Here is an 18,219-nt window from a genome sequence, read left to right on the forward strand (position 1 = left end):
TCTGGTATGCTAGATTTGGGGGGTGGTGGGGGGATTTATTTACCTGTGCCTGCCAAACGTCCCGTTACACTCACTTTGAGAGGGTATGAAGGGTTGTGCCACCCTCTCCTCTGCTAGCCCCTGCCAAACCACGCTTCACTGCCTCCCTTGCTTTTTCAACTTTCTCCTTTGTTCTGCAGTTTGAAACCGGATTGTTTGATTTTTGTGATATGTGGCTTTCTGTGCATTCTTTCGTTCTGCTCCATTTGCGCAGATACTTTGGAACACGCATCACAGGGGACGTAAAGTCCAAGACATCCACTCTCGCCGTGTGCAGTGTGTATGGGCCCGGGACGGTCAGGACTAGCAGTGCAATGGGATCTGTGTTGGTGGTCTGCGATCCGACTATATGATTTTCAGTTGTCCGTTTTTCCCTGTGAATGATTTCTATTGCTATCTCTGTCATTTCTGCGCGTTACAGAATCTCCCCTAATCTGGCTCGGGGTGGCAGTGTTTCACATGGATGGTAATCCCAATTGACAGTGAGTCCGAGATCTGCCACCAGACTTGCCTGCTCTGCAAAGGGTAACTGGGCACCGTGTCAGATTAATTGGACATCAAGTATGTGCTCGGATGGCCCTAAACCTAAAGGGTAACTGCACGGTGCCGGATGAATCGGACATTATGTGCTCAGATGGCCCTAAACCTAAAGGGGTAACTGGGCACTGTGCCGGATGACTCAATTATGTGCTCAGATGGCCCTAAACCTAAAGGGTAACTGGGCACCGTGTCGGATGAATCGGACATTGTGCTCAGATGGCCCTAAACCTAAAGGGGTAACTGGGTACTGTGCCGGATGAATCGGACATTATGTGCTCAGATGGCCCTACACCCATTTGATTGAATGGACGGCAGAAGCCACTAGGCTCTAGTCTCGCCATGCATGGGCGCCTTAATAGAGGCGGCATTGCTATGTCTGCCATTTCCGGAATATTTTGGTCCAGTATCGGCCATCGCCAAACCGCCAGTCCCATAAATGCAGTGATGGTGCTTAAACATTGAAAGCAGATCTGGATAGTCATGGGGGGGGGGGGGAACTATTCCTCATAGAAAGTTGATTTGGCGATTATACCACAGTGCCACCTCAGGAGGCTGCTCGGAGTGTTGACCTCCTTTACGCATCTTGATGTATCAAAACATTCAGGTTGTTTCTAATGTGATGTAACCTGGCCTCCTGGGCGCAGAAGAGCTGCATTGCCAGATTAGTGACTGCTCTTTGGCACAGTGCCCTTGAACAGGACTTAATGGGTCCTGCACTTCTAGGGCCCAGCGCTTATGCAGAGTACCTTGACCTCCTTAGCATTGGTATTCAAACTATGCCGAAACCCCCACCCATCCCCACCAGGTGGGCCTCGACGCATGCAAGTATGCTCAGATCGCACTCTGGTCATAATATGAGCCTCGCAGGCTTGGGTTGCGGCACTGCGCAGCCCCTTTAGCCTTGGCCTGGTCCTAGGAGACCTGCCGTCACCCAACCCCACCAGATGGATGGCCCTCGACGCATGCAAGTATGCTCAGATCGCGCTCGGGTCATAGTATGAGCCTCTTGTCCCAGGTTCCGGCACTGCGCAGCCCCTCTAGCCTTGGCCCGGTCCTAGGAGACCTGCCGCATGGTCTTGTTGGTTCCACTGACTTTGGACGCTTGTGACTGGTTCTGAACTGCTGCTTCTCACTGAACATCTGCATTGATGTTTACCGCAGAGGAGTTTGCATGATTGGTTGGCAGTCACTCGTGAAATACCGAAGAGCAGCGAGGTGGTAGTGTGCAGCTGCGGCTGCATGAGATTCCCAATTATCTGAAGGGGAAATGGGCGATTAAGCGCCCATTGCCAGGTCTCTGCATAAGGTTTTCCATATGGACCTTGCAGAAACGGCAACAGTCAGTGAGTCTGTCCTTCTGAGTCCTCGAGGAACAGAGCTGGGAAAACCCAACCGCGGATCCACTGCGTGGGTACTCCAATCTCTACCTGGGTTGAAGGCGCCATCCACACCCAGCCTGTTGCCTCTTGCTGCGCGAGGTGCAAGTGTTCAGGAGAAAAGAAATTCTGGCGTATGGAGTTACCTTTGTGCTTTCTCATGATGGCTGTAACAGGAGCTGCTTTTAGCTTCTCGTCCCCTCGGGCGCCCTGCCCGATTCTGTTGCATAAATGTGAGTTGCTATACAGCAATGTGAAAGTGTATCCCAAGCCCGAGGGGGGAGGATCTAGTTTACACCTCACAGCGACAGTGGGGGTCAGGGCGGGGCCAGCAGAGCAAGCTCAGGTTGGCAGGTAGCTCTTAAATGTAAGGCATCAAGGTGGGGGGGAGGCTAAAAGAGGGGGTTGCCACCGATAGCTGCTGCAGGAAACTCATGCACCGAGGATTGTTTGTATCGGCTTTCAGGCTGGTGACGCCTTCCAGCAAATTATGCCCTTGTAGCACATTGCTAGAAAATAAAGGTGCTGGCGGGGGCAGGGAGGGGGGGCAGCTTGGTGCTGGGGTGTGGTGGAATTCATGAACATTTGCGAGAATTTGAGGCATAAGCCTGTGAGTGACTGTAGTCCAACGCTAGGACCTTTCAAAGGCATCTCTGGCCCGACTGAGGCTTTTCTCGGCTTGCCAGTAGACCGGCCGCCTGCTTGCTAAGCGTCCTCTACCCATGTCCCATTTTATGGCCGTGTCTCCAGGTTTTTTCTGTAAACCCAAGTCACACGTGGTTGCCCATGTTCACTTTCTCTTGTCTTCTGTAGCGGTGGCTCCGTTTTGGGCAAACCCTGAAAAAATGGAGAAGAAGCTTCACGCCGTCCCGGCAGCAAAAACGGTCAAGTTCAAGTGCCCGGCGAGTGGTACGCCATCCCCAACGCTTCGATGGTTGAAGAATGGCAAAGAGTTCAAGCCGGATCACCGCATCGGCGGATATAAGGTATGGAGGTTCCTCCGGCATTCCCGCTGCACCACAAAGGGTGCACCGCAGTTTAAGCGCAGGGGTGGTGGTGGTGGCGGAGGTGTGGGGAAGATGTGGGCGGCACTGGAAGTGGCTCAAGACGCACAGCACGTTGACGGTCTCCTAGTGTCATGAATTTGAAATGAGTAGCACTCGAAGCTCCCACCTTTGGCACTTGGGGTTGGGGGGAACAAGGTGTGTGAGCGGAAGATCTGTGCACTCGCGTGTAGAGGTTGAGAAGGTTTTCTGTAGCCTGATCCTGTGCTTACGATCTGGGTCTGCGTGAGGAGCAGGCCTGTCAGGCCTCGGCACCTGCTGTAGGAAGGCTTTTGTGGGGGGGGGGAGAACTTGCGGGCCTGACTGGAGAGTTTCTCATTGGCATCCTTTCAGTACCTCCCCAGGAAAGCTCTGTCCCCGGTCCTTTTCACGTCCTAAACTTGTGCTGCAAGTTCTACTGCCATCCTCAACAAAGGAATAGGGGATAGAGAAACGGATGTCTGTCCCTTGTGGAAGCCTGCACTGCTGGGTTTGCGTTCAGAGCAGAGGTCTACGGTTCCCTACAGAGTGCCTATACAACGAAGAAAACCGTTCTATAAACGGAATTACCGAGCAAAATGTCAACTTTCAATTGTGTTTTTACTTGCCAAAAAAATTGCATTGTAGAGCATCAACATGACTTTTTTTTTTACCCCCTTAACCTTGTCCCATCTCCCTTTTTATGAAGAAGTCCAAACACTCCTCCAGTCTTGTAGATTGCGGTCTCATTATGCTTCCACGTGCTCATTATGCTTCCACGTGCTCTTCTTATGTTCCATCTTTAGCCTGCATCACTGACACCTCAGTGCAAGGTCGCAGACTTGACATCCCACAGGATGACTTAATAGCCACAACTAAAAATGCCTTGCTGATTCAGTGGCACTGCATGCACGCGCTGCCTAAAGCAATGCCTGCATGCACGCACTGCCTTGCTGATTCAGTGGCACTGCATGCACGCAATGTCTTGCTGATTCAGTGGCACTGCATGCACGCACTACCTAAAGCAATGCCTGCATGCACGCACTGCCTTGCTGATTCAGTGGCACTGCATGCATGCACTGCCTTGCTGATTCAGTGGCACTGCATGCATGCACTGCCTTGCTGATTCAGTGGCACTGCATGCATGCACTGCCTTGCTGATTCAGTGGCACTGCATGCACGCACTGCCTTGCTGATGCAGTGGCACTGCATGCATGCGCTGCCTAAAGCAATGCCTGCATGCACGCACTGCCTTGCTGATTCAGTGGCACTGCATGCACGCACTACCTAAAGCAATGCCTGCATGCACGTACTGCCTTGCTGATTCAGTGGCACTGCATGCACGCAATGCCTTGCTGATTCAGTGGCACTGCATGCACGCACTACCTAAAGCAATGCCTTGCTGATTCAGTGGCACTGCCTAAAGCTGGAACCCTGGGGATGCACAGCCTTTGGATGGTTGGATTCTACCCACCCACTGAACTATGGCGATGCTAGTCCCTATTGTCATTCCCACCCACTGCCTGCGAAAAGACACCCCCTGGGATCCCAGTGTGCGCCATCTCTCTGCTTTTAGGTCGGGGTGGGTAAACAGCCGATATTTGCTCCATGGAGAAATGGGCAAATTCTTGGCAAACGCCCCTGCCCCACCCTGTTGCCAAATTTGGACAGAGGAATATTGCCCTTTTTGGACATTATCCCAGCAGACATTTCATTTCCATCCCTGAAATTTCGTCCTTTTATGGGGCTGTGAAGTGGAATAAAGCAAAAAAGGTAAAGTGGGGAAAAGTGCTCCGCCAGTGAAGTATGAATTTCACCAATTTCATTTTGCTGCCTAATTTCACCCGCCTCTGCTTTTAACTGCATGCCAGTGTCATTTCAACGTATTGTAATAAAAATGTCTTAACCATGTATACCATCAGCCACTTGATTAATAATCCTTGTGTCCTTGCCTCTGTCCCTTGCACTGAATTCCTCTTAAAACAAAGCATTGGTAAAGCCAACAGTTTAGGCTGCTGTATATCCATTAGACTGGTAGTTGCCAGGCACTGCCAAGCCACGATATGCCCAATTTGAAGTTTTGGGAGCCGTTGCCATCGTATGGCAGTGCCTGGGAAACGACTTCCCCCATGCCTGTTTCGCCACTTATGCACCTTTCAGGAACCGGCACCCCATATGTTTGCACATGCTCCCTGGGGCAGTAAGCTGACTGGTTGGTCCCAGGGCCGCCATCGCAGTCCCACCGCTCTCTGGCAATCCTCCCAGGCACTCTGCGGATCTGCACACAGTGATCCGATGAGTAGCTGCCTGCAGCAGGGATTGCTTGTATCAGGGTAGTGGGCTCTTGGTAACTTGTTTACATGGTTACAGGGGCATGTATGGCGCTAGATACCCACCATCCTGACAGGCTTGTATTGTGCACGTAGGCTGCTAGTAATCTTACACAGCACCTACAACCATTTAGAACAAAACCCCTCTGTCTCTGCTGTTGAGCAGAGGCCATTGTCTGGAGGTGTAAATAACACCGGGCAGTGCAGGGATATCGCCGCGCGCATTGTCTTGCCATGAACCCGATACTGTAATGGGGAGATGGCTTCCTAGTGTCGGAACAATAAGCTGGGGGGGCGGCATTTTCAGCCTGCACGTTGGCGGTTTCCGTGTTCAAGCCAATAGCCACGAATAACCAGCCAAGGCTCATTAGTCCTGCTTTCCTTCAGTGCCACCTCCACACCTGCCTGGCATCGGGCATCCTGTGGCGAGCTCCTTCCTCGGAACCGGTGTTCGCATGGCGCTTGCCTTCGTTGGGTTTTCTGTATGGCCCTGTATTGGTGCCGCCCTATAGCTGTATTCCTATGGCCTGACCGCTCACTCTGTTAAGCATGCAGCCCTTCTAGCGTCTTAGCAAGACTTTGGCCAAGGATCTGAAGGGGGCGGCAGCCTTGCTTGACTCGATGTAATGGGCCCTGGGACTTTGGAGGATATAGCAGCCCCTGAAGCCGTGCTTGGTAAATATTCCTAGAACTAATCTGCCCAGAGCAAAAAACATGGCCAGGTGGGCATGGAATTCCTGCGAGGCCACTAGACTCAGACCATGGAGACAAAACAACTATTTTAGGAATACAGTGGTAGTGCCAATCGGTGAAGGGAAGTTAATTCATGGCCATACTTGTGGCGTAGATTCCCCAACTGCTTCTGGCGCAAGTGATGAGACGCGCTACGGCCTTATCGCTTGGGCCACGAGCAGCTCAAACTACAAGGAGCAGATCTTGCAGGACCTCATACGATGCCTTTTTTTTTAAATTTTGTTTAGAATAAAAAAAAATGGGGGCACATTTGCCCAAATGAAGGTACGTTTCTGCACATTTAAAAGTGCATGCCCATTTCACAATTGGGACTCTCTTCTCAATGCGCAGAATTGAGAGACCTCGTTTCTAACCCCACCATGAATCTTTGTGTGTGGCAGGCGCATCACAGGTGGGGATGGAAATGCCTGATTCTGTACAATGCGCTTCCACCACGCACGTGTGTGCTGGGAGCTAGTGCTACATTAGTGTCGGGGGGTGCACTCATGACACGAACATGCCAGAGGGCTGGTCTGCACATCTTTGAACTACCGTCCAGCTCTTCTGAAAGGCGACCTGCACCGTTGTAAAAAAATACAAAAATTACATAGTTTTAGTTTTGCACCAAAAAAAGAAATTGTTGTGTAAAATGAAGTGTCTTCTTGAAAGTGATGAATGCCTGCCCTATCCTGTCTTCTCCCACCTGAGGTTTTAGTAGTGAGACGTGTGTGTGTGTGTGTGTGTGGGCTGGCGAATTGTTTCTGCTTGTCGAGTATCTCCCGTCCCTCTGACCTGGGTGCTTGACCTGTAGTCGTGTAAAGGTATACACGGGAGTATATATGCACACGCCTCGCCCACCTGCTGGGCCCTAAAGCCGTCACTAGAGGGCGGCTACTTACCTGCTGCTTTCAGTGCCTCATTGTGCGGGCTACGCCCACTGCCCAAGCAGCAGTGTGTTACTAGAATAGCATGTCCTCTTATGCTCCTTGTGTGAAAAATGCCAAGTTAAATTCTACCCTGGCAGTGCCACCGTCCTGCCAGTGCCACCCATCTGTTGTGGACACACCAGTTTATTGTCCAGACTTGAGAATACAGGATTTCGAGAATGTGCACAGTAATGAAAGGTAGTGTGACCTACTATTGTGTAACGAACACTAACCTAGGTCTTTCACTCGGCCTCTGTGCTCATACTCTCTGCTGTCACCAGAGCAGCCCCCCCCCCCCCGCCTCCTCCTTTGTAAGGCATACACCAAAAGTGTTATCTGCCCCAATTGGGCACTCGAGTGCCAGGTAACAAAATATGGCAAATAGAATGTCCACATTTCCATTCGGCAGAGTGCCAAGAAACCCAGCAGGATGATTGCTAGCTTCGCCTTTTGCATGACGTGCGGGCGCTCTGTTACCTGCACTTCCGAAACTTTGTTTATTCCTTGCAATGATAGGCGCTGGTTAAAAGCGCTCTGGGTAGTGAAGTATCCGTTTATTTTTAGTATAAAACGATTCACAGGTTTTGGCCAAAGATCACACATTAGCATTACAGACAGATGACTGTCCCTGGTCCAACACATTGCTCATGCACTTTTAATGTACAAAGAAATGCATTCTGGTATTTGTAGTCTTCGTTCACTTTAATAAATGGGGCCAAATCACCCGTACCGGTGAAAAGGGAAATCTCACGAATGTAAAGGGGACCTCCTAGTGACATGCACTCAACTTGTCTACTTAAGGCCCCTCCCCTCCCCGACCCTCCCATTGCTCCGGCACAAAGGATGAGCCTTTAAATAAATGCTGAACGCGGCCATCGCCTGCTAGCGAAAGACGAGTGACTGCTTCTGAGCCCCTACAAGGAGGGTGGCAGGTTGTCCACATCCTGTCGCCTAAACGCTGCTTGCTGGCATGCCTCTGTCTTCGTCCCTGCGCTGGTGCAGAGGCCTCACAGTAGAGCCTGGCAGCAGTCCCTGCCCCTGATGACAACTATGCGTCGTCTCCCCCGAGACTCTATCCGCACTTGGCCTTCAGCTGGAAAACGTGATGCGCTCTCCGTCCTGCGTGCCCGTTATTTATTCATTGCTTGCGAGTCATCGGGGTTATTGCACAAATGTAATCCAGCGGCCAGTCTAAATCGCGTTACGACCTCACGATGCGTTGGGCACCCAAACCGCAAACCATGAGGGTGCGTCGGCTCCTGCCCGCCCTCGAAACCTCCGGGACTGATCGCCTTCTGTGCAGTGATTTATTGTTTTTTATATGGCAATTAAATGGCGTCCTTTCCCCATTTTTACGGCCTCAGTGCGCTTTGTGGTTGGAACACCCTCGGTGACCACGGTCCACGTGTAGAAGAGTTTGAATGAAATGATGCTTGTGTGCATTTTGCCAGGTTAGGACTTGTGTGGGCTGGCTCGGTTCCAGTAAGCAGCCCGGAGGTCAGGCACGTGGGTGGGCGCTGTTGGCGCTTTAGGATGGCGTACTGGTGCTGAAGATGCCATGTGTGCCCGGCTAGACCGACACTTGGTTTCCTTGCTAGTCACTGTATACTAATGGCAGAGGTGTTGAGGTGTGTCGGGGCTTTCAGTGTGGACCACTATGCGAGCTGCTGGGCCGGAATTGCATAGCCATAACTGCATTCTCTGGTTCATGGATGGATGGGTGGCCGTGCCTGTGCCCACGCAAGGTATTCGTACCGTGCGCTTGGATGGAGTTTGAATGCAATGTTGGTGCAATGTGATTGACTGGTCTCGCTATTCGTGGTCGGTCACCCTCCGTTCATCCCGGCATCGCCTCTAAGCTATTATCGCCATTCTGACTCCCACCACAAGTAATCCCCACTGCATTTTCGATCATTGTTGGATCCTCGTCTTATATTTATTCTGTACTTTTCGACATACTTGGACGCTTATTCTCTTATTTCTGTACCCTTGGCTTCGTAGCGAGGTTAGTTTTTGCTCTTCGATGCAATGGTTCCCTTGCAAGGTTTACTCTGTTCTATGCAAAGGCCTCCTATTTCGGTTGTGCTTCTCGATTCTGCATCCGTGGCATTTTGTTGTGATTCGGCACCCCCCATTCTGTACCCCTCTTGAGGTGTATTTCCATTCTGCGCTTGTGATACCCTGCTAAGATTGATCCTAATTACTCGCACCAAGTTCCTACTGTATATAACTCTGCATGGTCTTGCCCCCATTACCTTGCTTCCTCCATACTCTCTCCCTCTACGTTGCTCTTCTCTCCACCGTCTATTCTCCACTGTCCCTTCCAAATACACCCGGCCCACCGCCTAACTGCTTTGCATATTCCACAGGGATGCGCTTTCCCCTGCCATCAAAGCCTTTCCATCCGTGCAGTTGTTAGACCAGGCTCATGTATTTTTCGAGCCACTCGCCACTGCCAATTCCCCACATGCATGCAGCACACTGTTTTACTTGCCAAACATGAATCATCATTACTTGCCAATGTTAAGTGAGTATGTTTTGTGACCTGTTATACTATTCACTTCACCCAACTTGCATGTTTACACATTTTGTAATGGGACATAAGTAAAGGTGTAGCTTGTAATTGACGAATATTGTAGGTCAACTCTTGAGGTGCAGACCCAGCCTTCGAATAGGAGTATATAATGAATGACCCAAGACGGAGCAGTCCTTTTTAGAGGTGAATGGAATTCATGGCAATCACCCCCTGCTCACCCCATATCTTTTCAAATAAAATAGTTCACTCTTGTTCTGTGGTCAGGAAGGCTATCCTGTACACAGAGGACAATTTACACTCCACCTCTGTCCAGACCCCAATCTTTAATTGCTTCCATTTCCACTTCCTCAAAAGTGGAACTTTGTCCACGCCAAGCCTTCCTGATCCACAGCTGGACATTTATTGAGCTTCCTGCTACAACCTTATTAAAAGCAAGCTTTGGCAATGTCAACAGTTTGGGCTTTTGTGTAGGCATGGGAAAGGCACTTCCCCGATGGTATTAACTGGCCATTGATGGAAGCAGGTGCGAAATAGTGAGAGTACCTGGTCATCTAGTAGCCGTGCCTGGCAAATGGCAAATACCTCTACACAAGCCCCAACTGTTGGCTTTGCCAATGCTTGTTTTTGACAGGACTACAGCGAAGGAACCCATAGTACTTATAAATCAAGTGCCTGAAGGCTTGGTCAAGACATTTTTATTACATTAGTAGTGGGTCTACTGCTCCAATTAAGTCCTTGGCTCTCTGGCTCCTTTGGAAAACCCTGGCAGGCACTTGGAGGGCAAAGTTTGACATTAAGGCTTGATTTAAAGAAAGATCGGAGTTTGAATGAGTACGTGTTTTGGGCGGTGAGGGGCAGGAACTTGTTGGCAATGGCCATCGGGATTAGCATGGCCATGGAGTGAATGGGAGGGCAAATAACCAAAAGCCTACAAGCTGTGTATCCATCCTCGTATGCCATTTCTCCCGATCTGTACTCGAATGCAATCATTTTGGCTTGTAGCTGCTGCTAAAGCTTCACCCAATAGCACAAACTAAAAATGGGAAATGGGTTACCTTGAAGGGGGAGACTTGTAACCAGGGCTAGTCATTTCAGAATGTCTTTAGAAATGTCTTGCATTGAAGGAGAAGATGGCGTTCGCGTGCCAAGAGGTATCACTTGGTAGCAAAAGCAACTTTTAATTTTTCTTTGCAACCGGTGTAGTCTGAAGAGTCTTACTTTGCTGTGCCAGAAGGTCCCCCATGTTGGTGCGAGTCCTTGCTACATCAGCAGCGAGTTTCTTATGTTATTCCCAGGTGCTGCACTAGTCTGCTTTGCGTTTCACGAAGGCCCCCCCCCCCCACCCTACAGGAGATGGTTTATAACCTCCCACTGTTAGAGCAGAGTCGATTGGAGAGTAGGTTGCAAAAATGTAGTATATGTGTGTGAGCAGCACGATCTGCTACATAGCTTTTGTTCTGCACCAAATCATCACCATAGTTTGTACAGTGCATGAACCTGTCTGGTTGGTGGCATAGTGCGCCTCCACCTGGGACATCTGGACTTAATCAGTGGCACCTACCCCATATGTTCCATCCTGTTGCCTCTCTGCCTTTTTCTTCCACAGATCAAAGTGAGTGATTTTGGTGTACGTGGGGGATTGCGGTATCTTGGGTGCATGTAAATTATGTTGATTTATACCGTGCACCACTACCACCCAAGAGCAGTCGCCAGGCGCTCTGCATGTGCATCCTGTTTGGTGGAGGTGGACCAGAATTCCAAGCAAAACCAGGACTGGGGGCTCTTCTCACGCAAGACCACAGGAACGTTGAGGGCTCTGCTCTGATTGGGTATTACTCTGGACCTTGCTTTGTAGTGTGCAGGTGTGTACTGGAGATCATGCCCTGCAATGTGCAGAATTGAAACAACGTTCTGTGACGCACGTGGATTCAGGCCTGCTTAGCAGGAATGCTGCGCACCGCCCTGCCCATGGAGTGGGGCAGTAATCCAGCAGTGATGGTGTTTATGAAAGCATGACCCCTGAAAAGTGAAGTAAGCTGTGCCTAAATGTTACATTAAGTTAATGTTCTGCTTCTTTTTTGAAGGTTCGCTACAACACCTGGACCATCATAATGGACTCTGTGGTGCCGTCCGATAAGGGAAACTACACCTGCCTTGTGGAGAATAAATATGGGAGCATCAACCACACCTACCAACTGGATGTAGTGGGTAAGGCTGCGCCGGAGAAACTGATGTTGCAGAAGAACTGTGGTGATCTGCTTTGTACTGGAACTACAGTTACCAGAGTCCTACTTTTTGGGGAGGATTGCACGGGGTGCTGTAGAATCCTGGCCTATTAGAAAATGTGGAGAACTCCTAATGGGATGCTGCCCCTGGAAGGCAAAAGCTGTGGAACAAGCAGTCTCGTGTTGGGCATTGATGTGCAACTAATTCTGCCCCAGGCCCTCTGATGTTGAGGTGCCAGACCTCTTGACTGGTATGGGAACAGATCTCACTTCTCCAGCATTGGATCTTTCATAGGTTCACATGCTGTGAATATTCCCCGTCGTCTGGCTGGGAATCCTTGGTAACGTGGAGCATTGTAGACTTAAACTGAAAACTTGTTTTGTGCTCTAGTTTAGTAACCTTTGGGTTATACTGCCCACAGCCAATAGGAACACATCCTTTTAACTCCTTCCCTGTCGTCCATCTTTAGATTGTTTTCCTGCACGTTCGTGTAGGGCGTCCTTAAATATTATCTCCAACTTATCGTCAAAAAAACGTGCCTGAAGTTAGTCTGTCTGTTCTCCCTGGTCTCCACCCCTTAATTGTACTGGTATAACTATTTGCTGCATCTGAATGTATTTACACATTTTTTTTTTGAATTTTTTTATTTCAAAATTTAAAAAAAAATTCCCCCACATGTTCCCACCCTCCTTGAGCGCTTTGAAACACTGCCTGTGTATAGGCGCTTTATAAATAAATACAATACAACAATACAAAAAGGTTGACTTTAACATTTCGACGGAAGATTCATCTTTTTCGATGTCTTCGAGACGACCAGCATTGGCAGCAAAGGTGTTAGATCTGTGGACCATTCCTGCCGCTGGTAATCTTCGTTTTATCTGCGCAGTTGAGCCTACCTCATGTCCGAATCCGCAAGGAAGAGCCTGTTCAGGGCTTGTGCCCACTGTCGTTTGAAAAATGTCTGTGGAAGATTAGCACAATGACTCTACTGCCTTCTTCCTCCTCATATCATCCATGACTGCAAAATCTGACAGTTGTTTTCCAACAGGACACTGAGGGATCGTCGTCCCGTGGTGTGGCTAGAGGACTCCAATGGTGCCTCTGACTCCGTGTCTGAGCCATGCCTCATTACAGGAGGGCAGGGCGGCCCAGCGAACCACCTCAGAGGTAGCCGCCACCAGCAAGAGGGAGCATAAAGAAACCTCTGACAAGCCCAGATTCTCTCACAAGGACCGGTCTTCGCCAAAGGTCCGTGCCCACAGCATGTCTGCAAGGAAGGAGAGCCAAGGTCTTTTTCATTGCCCTAAGGAAGCAATTCCTTCTGCCAAATCGACGTCTAAATCTAGTGGCCACTGTTCGTCTTCGGTGGCGAAAGCTACCCCGTTGACATAACCTTCGAAATCGGCGGCGAGTAAATCTTCGACCAAGCCTCCCTCCAGGTAGTCTACGCCAAAGCTGTCAAAACCGCCCCCAGCACCCCGCCAACTGTACGGACTGCTACATCAACGAGGATCTTGTCGACAGCAACCACGTCGACTGCTGTGATGCCCTTGTCGCTCATCCATGTGCATCGTACCCTAACCTTGGGGTGGCTGTGCTACCAGGGGGTACTATCATACCAGAGCCAAGTCTTTCCTTATCGGAGGGTGTAGAGGAACCAGAGGAAGAGGCCATTATGTCCCTTCCTTCTTCGCCATCATGGAGGACATTTCCTCCCAGAAGGTGTTGGGGTAATTCTCCCAGGTATGCCAGAGGATGTCTGGTGGTCCGCCAGATTCCTCAAGGGCCCAACACCCTGCCCCAGAACAAACAGAGGAATCGGTCAATGGCAACTGCGGTTTATTACAACAACAAAAAACGGGGATCATACACAACAATCAAGATTCTCCAGAACTTCTCAGCATTACATGGTGTGCTCTTTCAGTTTTGAGGACAAATTAAGTCCCTGGGCCCTTCCCTGAAAAACCTATCGCCACAAATGATTGGGTATCAAGAGTGGCAACCCCTATGGAATTACCCTGTAGAGGGTTTTCTACTGGTCCTTGGCTAGCCTGTCCCATCCCCGAAAAAACGATATTACATTGTTGCAGAGTAATGGGCTTGCTATTTGTTCTTGCCCCTTGCCACCCACCCCTGATTTTCTATTATTTGATTGGCTAGAGCTGATCTCCTCAAGCCTGGGACTCTATTCGGTTCTCAGCTCTCTGTGCACCTCTTCAAGGTAATCTGAAACTATTGTGTCAGTATTGTAACTGGTAGTGTACCATGCCTATGAGAGTGCGCTCTTCCATTTTCAACACTTTCCTTCCTCGTCTGGTTTGCTGGGATCGGCTCTGGTTCCCCACAACGTGTGATTGCCCATTGTCTAGCTCGGCTGCATCACATGCTCGTAGACCACAATCGAGCTCTTGATCCTGCATTTATGAGGATTTATTCCCTTTTTCTGCAGCTGGTGTCTTGGCTAATGTTTGGAATGTGACCTTGTATCTCGTACCTTTGGCTGTGAGCCCGCTTTGCGCTCTGTGCAGCCTAAATCTGCTCTTCTCGTCTCGTGCTCTGTTGGTTGAGGCCTTCTGTAATTTTCCTTAGACTTATAATATGATTTCTACATGCTCATGTTATGCTGGGTAACCTATAAGATCGTCACAAGCGGTCCTACCAGGCTCCATATATACTCCTTTAGTCCCATAGGGTTAATTGCCTTAAGAATCTGCAAGCTTGCTCAGGATCTCTTGTTGCCTTGAGTTTCTACATCTAGCTAATGAGAAAAATAATAAAAGCTTTGACAGTATGTATATGTATCCGTCCTCTAGCTATAGAATTGTGTAAGCATGTTCTTCGTGTATGCAAATGTGAGTTTGTGTAATGCAGTGCAGGGGGGCGAGTGGGCTTTGTGACTAGCGCTGTTATGTCGTGGTGTCACAGATGACGTCTGCATCGTAGCTTCTTGATGCTTAATCGAGACTGTCCTTTAGGCTATTCCATCCATGATCGGTCTCCTCTATACCTGTAAGAATATGCACTGTATTCACTCTGTATGGCTGGTTGAGGGGAAACCTTTCTGTGTAAGTGTCAAACGGTACACTTGGGATTCATCTGAAATAAGATGGGTGACTTTGAGCATTCCTGGCTCTACGTCCTGTCATGCCACAGCAGCTGGCGATGGGGACGGACACAGATCCTGACCAGTTGGAGGGTGTGGTTGCTACACATTCGTCCCACACCAACAGATTTGAGGATTTTGTCACGGGTGATGGGGAACCAGGTGATATTCCCATCAGGGACTCTTCCCCTGATGAGGTGGGAGCTTTCCACATGCTTATGTCCAGGACGGCCAAGATGTTCGGCCTTACGCTGGAGGAGCAGCGCTAGGACAATGTGCTGTATTGGCGCAGAGAGCAGCGCAGGAAATAGTTTGTCTATACCACTGCAGAAGACGACTGCAAGGATGGCCTGGTCAACTTGGTGCATCCCGCTGCTGCCCCAGCAAAAAAGGACCAGTTTGGGTCCTGGTGAGGACCCCCGTCTAGCTCCACACCCACCCCACGCCAGACTGTGTTTTCTGCTGCCGCCAGAAAAAGGTTGGCTAATCAATCACCCTCTTGCTCCGTCCCTCCAGACAAGGAAGGAAACCCGGTTCGATGCCTTTGGTAAATTTATAGTAATTGTGTTCTTTTTTTTTTTTTTGTTTTTTTATATGTACAGCGTTTGTTTATACACAAGTAAAGTGCTTCAAAGCGGGAAGCGAGTGAGGTCACTACTATTACCACCGCAGCCACGACTATTGAGGCGGCAAATGCGATGGCCATAATCGCCCGTTAAAATCACAAGCTGTGCTGCATGATGGGTGCCCTGCTAGAGTTTCTGCCGGATGACAAGAAACAGGAGGCCATGGACATCTTCAGTCTCTGTGGACATTGCCGATACTAGTTTTTGCCAGCTTGGAAATGGAGCGGTTCTGCGCAGGGAGGTTGGCTCAAGGCCACAGGTTGGCTTAAGACCAGAGATTTTCGACCCGATGTCCAGTCAAGGGTTGTTGATATGCCCTGATGGAACTGACCTATTTGGGAATTAGGTAGATGAGGATTTACAGTCCATCAAAAAACGGACACAACACCCGCTACCTGGGCACACTGCAGCAAAGGTGCCAGCCCTTTCGATCTGGGAAAGGGCGTTATGGTAGGACCTCGCAGGATAACGCTCCACATTAGTCTGCCTTCTCCTACAAAGCTCTGTACTCCTCAGGGGACCAGTATAGAAAGACCCCATACTCATCAGGGGACCAGTATAGAAAGGTCCCAATTCTACCAGAGTTTGCAGCGCCGCCTTGGCTCCTCCAATCTAGTGGCCAGGCCGGCAAACAACCATGACCAGCCCAGGGACTGGTTCTCCCACTTCAGCAGCCGAAGAATGGGGAAACATCACAAAGGACAAATGGGTGCTTTCCCTCCTCCTGCAGGGCCACTTGCTGAGCTTGTAGACTGTCCACCGGACAGTCCTCCTGTGCACAAGCCAGAAAAGTTGCGACGCCTCCTGCTGCAGGAAGTGCGAGCTTTGCTACAGAAAGGGGCTGCTCACACTGGCGCTACCTACGCTTCGTGGTGGCAGGAGTGCATTCTCAATTCAAGGCCCTTCCCTTCGGCCTGTGGTCGCCTCCATGGGTGTTTACCAAGTGCCTTGAATCAGTGGTGATGCACCTGCAGTGGAGGGGCGTTCGCGTGTACCCGCATCTCAAATGACTGGTTGGTGAGTGTCCCAGCCTACGCGCTGACAGAAGTCCACACCGCAGCCACCGCCCAGTGTTTACAGCAACTGGGTTTCTCCATAAACTTCCCAAGTCGTGCCTGGTTCCATCACAACAGGCACTATGGGCATGACTCGACACCCACACCTGCACTGCCAGGCCCTCAGACGAGATGGTGGCGGCTCTTCTGGAAAAGGTCTAAGCAGTTCCCAGGTGAGCCCAGTCCGCAATTACAAATCTCTGCTGGAGATTTTGTCAACATGCATCCCGTTGATCACCCACTGCCGGCTACATATGACGCCGGTGCAGGCATTCCTGGATGCCTGTTGGATACAAACCTGGAGTCCTGGGACGACCGCATTGTTCTAGAGGTTATCCGGCAGAGCCTTTGCTGGTGGTCAGTGAGGGAACATCTGGTGGAAGGTGCCCCTTTAAGGTTGCCGGACCATCAAGCCACTGTCACAACGGATGCTTCACTGCAAGGATGGGGCGTCCAGTATCGGGACCAACAAAATCTCATTTGGTCTAAGGAGGAGAAGAGCCAGCACATCAGTGTGCTAGATCTGCCGGCAATTTTCTGGGCCCTGAAGTCTTTCTGCCCCCTCCCAGCAATGTTTCATGTCCGCAAGCGAGGGGGAACGAGGTCCCCACAGTTTTCCAGGGAGGCCCAAGCCCTGGAATTGGGCTCTACAGCACATTGTTTCCCCCCTCCCCTTTCATCTGCCGGGTATTCAGAACACTCTGACAGACTCCCTCAGCAGGGAGATGCGCTCTTGTGGGAGCTGCATGAGGATCAACTTCACCTGTTGGGCAGTCTGGAGATCGACCTCTTTGCCAACTACGACAACAGTTGCTGCAAAACCCATCTGGAGAGCTTTGGGGGACGCCTTTGCACTTCCATGGGAGGGGAAGTTGATGTTTGCATTTCCCCAGATTCCTCTGGTGCCTAGAGTCCTACACACCTTCAGACTATATTGGTGCAAACTGATATTAGTGCCCCTGTGTGGCCGAGACTGTTTTGGTTCGCAGACCTCTTCGCCCTCATCAGCGGTATTGAGGCGCCCACACCAATCTCTCCTGTCCAGGAACCCGGGGGCTGGGCGCTGCTCCACCACAAGCCGGCCTCACTCAATCTGGCAGCCTGGCTCCTGTATTCTTGGAATTCGGAGCGCTGACCCTTCCGCAAGACTGCCGGGAGGTCCTGGCCCAGGCAAGAGTTCCGTCCACCTTGAAGTGCTACAAGAGTAAGTGGAAAAGGTTTCAAGTGTGGTGCAGGAACCATCAGCTGTGATCTCAAATCATCCGGCAGGAAGATCTGTTACCTTATCTGTTGTCCCTGGCTCAGTCTGGCTTGATGCATTCTTCGATTTAAGGTGCACCTAGCGGTGATCTCCAGGTACAACTGCTTGGCAGGGATGCCATCCCTGTGGTCCCACTGGCTGCTGAAGGAGTTCTTGCGTGGGCTGTTCCGGTCTTTTCCATCTGACGCCCAGCACCAACGTGGGAGCTAAATGTGCTGCTACTCAATGCTCATGAGGCTGCCTTTCGAGCCTATGCACCAAGCATCCATTAATCGTCTTTCCAGGAAAACAGTGTTCTTGGTGGCCATAACATCGGCCAGGCAAGTGGGAGAAATCCAAGCGGCTTTCTCCAAACAGCCTTGTATGATCTTTCACAAGGACAAGGCTATTCTACGTACTAACTTGACCTTTATGCCACAGTCCTCTTTCCATGTCAATCAACAAGTG

The 18,219-nt window shown here is 50.3% G+C and overlaps 1 protein-coding gene across 4 annotated transcripts in view; it reads left to right on the forward strand.

Annotated features, from left to right (window-relative positions):
* FGFR1 (fibroblast growth factor receptor 1) overlaps positions 1-18,219 on the forward strand; it is a 140,152-nt gene that overhangs the window by 71,785 nt on the left and 50,148 nt on the right. For all 4 annotated transcript variants that reach the window (XM_069617932.1, XM_069617930.1, XM_069617929.1 and 1 more), the window contains 2 exons: positions 2,769-2,941; positions 11,586-11,709. In XM_069617932.1, the coding sequence (XP_069474033.1) occupies positions 2,769-2,941; positions 11,586-11,709 (297 nt within the window). The remainder of the gene's footprint in view (positions 1-2,768; positions 2,942-11,585; positions 11,710-18,219) is intronic.

This window comes from Ambystoma mexicanum, chromosome 10 (assembly GCF_040938575.1).
Source record: "Ambystoma mexicanum isolate Mex_15411 chromosome 10, UKY_AmexF1_1, whole genome shotgun sequence".
NCBI classification, from domain to species: domain Eukaryota; kingdom Metazoa; phylum Chordata; class Amphibia; order Caudata; family Ambystomatidae; genus Ambystoma; species Ambystoma mexicanum.